This window comes from Ursus maritimus, unplaced genomic scaffold, assembly GCF_017311325.1.
Source record: "Ursus maritimus isolate PB19 unplaced genomic scaffold, ASM1731132v1 scaffold_7, whole genome shotgun sequence".
Classification (NCBI taxonomy): domain Eukaryota; kingdom Metazoa; phylum Chordata; class Mammalia; order Carnivora; family Ursidae; genus Ursus; species Ursus maritimus.
In genome coordinates this window covers 26,597,232-26,599,235 of record NW_024426885.1, presented here as the reverse complement: position 1 = coordinate 26,599,235, position 2,004 = coordinate 26,597,232, and the positions used below count along the sequence as shown (strand labels likewise).

General features: G+C 61.1%; 2 protein-coding genes across 3 annotated transcripts in view; both read right to left on the bottom strand.

Annotated features, from left to right (window-relative positions):
• Positions 1–30, bottom strand: part of LOC121101265 (fibroblast growth factor 8-like) — a 388-nt gene extending 358 nt beyond the window's left edge. The window contains exon 1 of the mRNA XM_040624330.1: positions 16–30. Coding sequence (XP_040480264.1) covers positions 16–30 — 15 coding nt within the window. The remainder of the gene's footprint in view (positions 1–15) is intronic.
• A 1,034-nt stretch (positions 31–1,064) lies between these two features.
• FGF8 (fibroblast growth factor 8) overlaps positions 1,065–2,004 on the bottom strand; it is a 5,674-nt gene continuing 4,734 nt past the window's right edge. For both annotated transcript variants that reach the window (XM_040623814.1, XM_040623815.1), the window contains exon 5: positions 1,065–1,355. In XM_040623814.1, coding sequence (XP_040479748.1) covers positions 1,065–1,355 — 291 coding nt within the window. The remainder of the gene's footprint in view (positions 1,356–2,004) is intronic.

The following is a 2,004-nucleotide window of genomic DNA, read 5'->3' as shown; positions in this document are numbered from 1 at the left end:
CACACGCAGGGGCACTTTTTCAAGGTTCATTGAGGGGCGCCTCGGTGGCTGAGTCATTGAAGCGTCTGCCTTTGGCTCAGATCACGATCCCAGGATCCTGGAATCGAGTCACGCATCGGGCCCCTTGCTCAGCGAAGAGCCTGCTTCTCCCTCTGCCTGCTCTGCCTGCCACTCCCCCTACTTGTGCTCTCTCTCTCTGTCTCTGACAAATAAATAAATAAAATATTTTTAAAAAATAAAAATAGAATAATTGAATCCATGAGCGCAGCTCTGGTCCTAGCAGAGCCATCTTTCCTGCCCCAGAGGTGGCTGGGGAAGTCTTGGCAATGACTCCTGTTAGGAACTAGGAGGTCCTTGTCTGAGAGCTCCCAGGACCTAAGAGGCTCTTCTTGCCCCTTTCCCTGCTTCTGTCCTATCAGGACAGACTCTCCGAAACAACAAACAAGGACAGGCACAGGTCCTAAGTCAGGCTGGAGGGAGGCTACAGTCAGAACTGGTGCCTGACCCCAGGGCAGCTGGGGAGCAGGGAGGGGGCCGATCCCCACAGGACTTGCTCTCCAACACACATTTTTAATACGCAAGTTAGATAAATATTTCAGTCATTTAATAATAACTAATACATACCCACCCACCCCCACTGACCCCCACCCTTAAAAAACCTGCTCTAAGGCCCCAGGCTTTCGCCCTGCCCCCACCTGGGGGGTGGAGTGGAGCACCCCCGGCGGCCCGCTCAGCTTGTCCTGCAGGCGCTGGGGTCTCAGGAGCACCTCTGCCGGCCTGGAAAAGCCCCCCACCCAGAGGGGTCCCCCCCGCAGAATCCCAGCCTAGGCCACTAACAGCCTTCCTGAAAGTTAAAAAGACAGACACCACAGCCAAGTGGAATACAAAAATAGAGCCTCTCTTCTGTTTAAAAAAACAAAACGAAACAAAACAACAACAAAAACCCAACAGCAAACAGTTATGGACAGCTAGAACGCGGGGCTCCCCCAGCTCGTCCCCAGCCTCCGGCAGCGCAGCCCCGGGCCCCCGGAGTTTCTCCGCGCGGCGGGCAGGGCGGGCGGCGCCTACCGGGGCTCGGGGGCCCAAGTCCTCTGGCTGCCGCGCAGGCTGCGCGTGAACGGCGGGTAGTTGAGGAACTCGAAGCGCAGGCTCTGCTCCGTGGTGTGGTGGCCGCGCGGCAGCCGCTTCATGAAGTGCACCTCGCGCTGGTGCTGCCGCGTCTTGGAGCCCTTGCGCGGCCGGCCCTTGCGGGTGAAGGCCATGTACCAGCCCTCGTACTTGGCGTTCTGCAGGGCCGTGTAGTTGTTCTCCAGCACGATCTCCGTGAACACGCAGTCCTTGCCCTTGCCGTTGCTCTGCAGGTAGTGGGGCCAACGCGGCGTTACTGGGCTCCGGCCGGAGCCGCGCCCCCCACCCCCCACCCCAGAGGAGGCAGAGGGCAGGCGGCCCCAGACAGCAGGTGGGCACCCCAGCAGATGGCAGGGTGGGCACGAGCGACAGCCCCACCCCCGCCCGGGCACCCGCTCTCTAATCCCTCACAAGCCGCAGCCCACCCGGCAACTTCCTGTCCTCCCGGGCAGCAGTGACACATGGCTGTCTCCGGAGGGCCTGGGCCCCAACGCAGAGGGCCGGAGAGGGGGCCCAGACCCTGCCTGCCCTGGCCTCCTGCCCACCAGTCTGGCCGAGCCGCTCGCACCCGTTTCCCCAGCTGCACCCCCACTCCCCGGGGCCCCTGAGGACCCCAGGGGCCCCAGGGCAGCCACCCCATGGGGGAGGGGAGGCCTGCGGGGAGACGCGGAGTCCTGAGCCCCAGAAGCCCAGGAAGCGGGGGACTCGAGGCTGGAGAAGAGCCGTGACTAATGGGGCCATTTCAGAGCTCGGCCGAGGGGCTGGGCCTGCGGCTTACTGAACATTCCAAATGCTGGTACCATGTAATTGGACATAATAGCAAAGCAATTTGGCGATTTGTTAAAAAGATATATGGAATTTACCAACCCCCCCCCC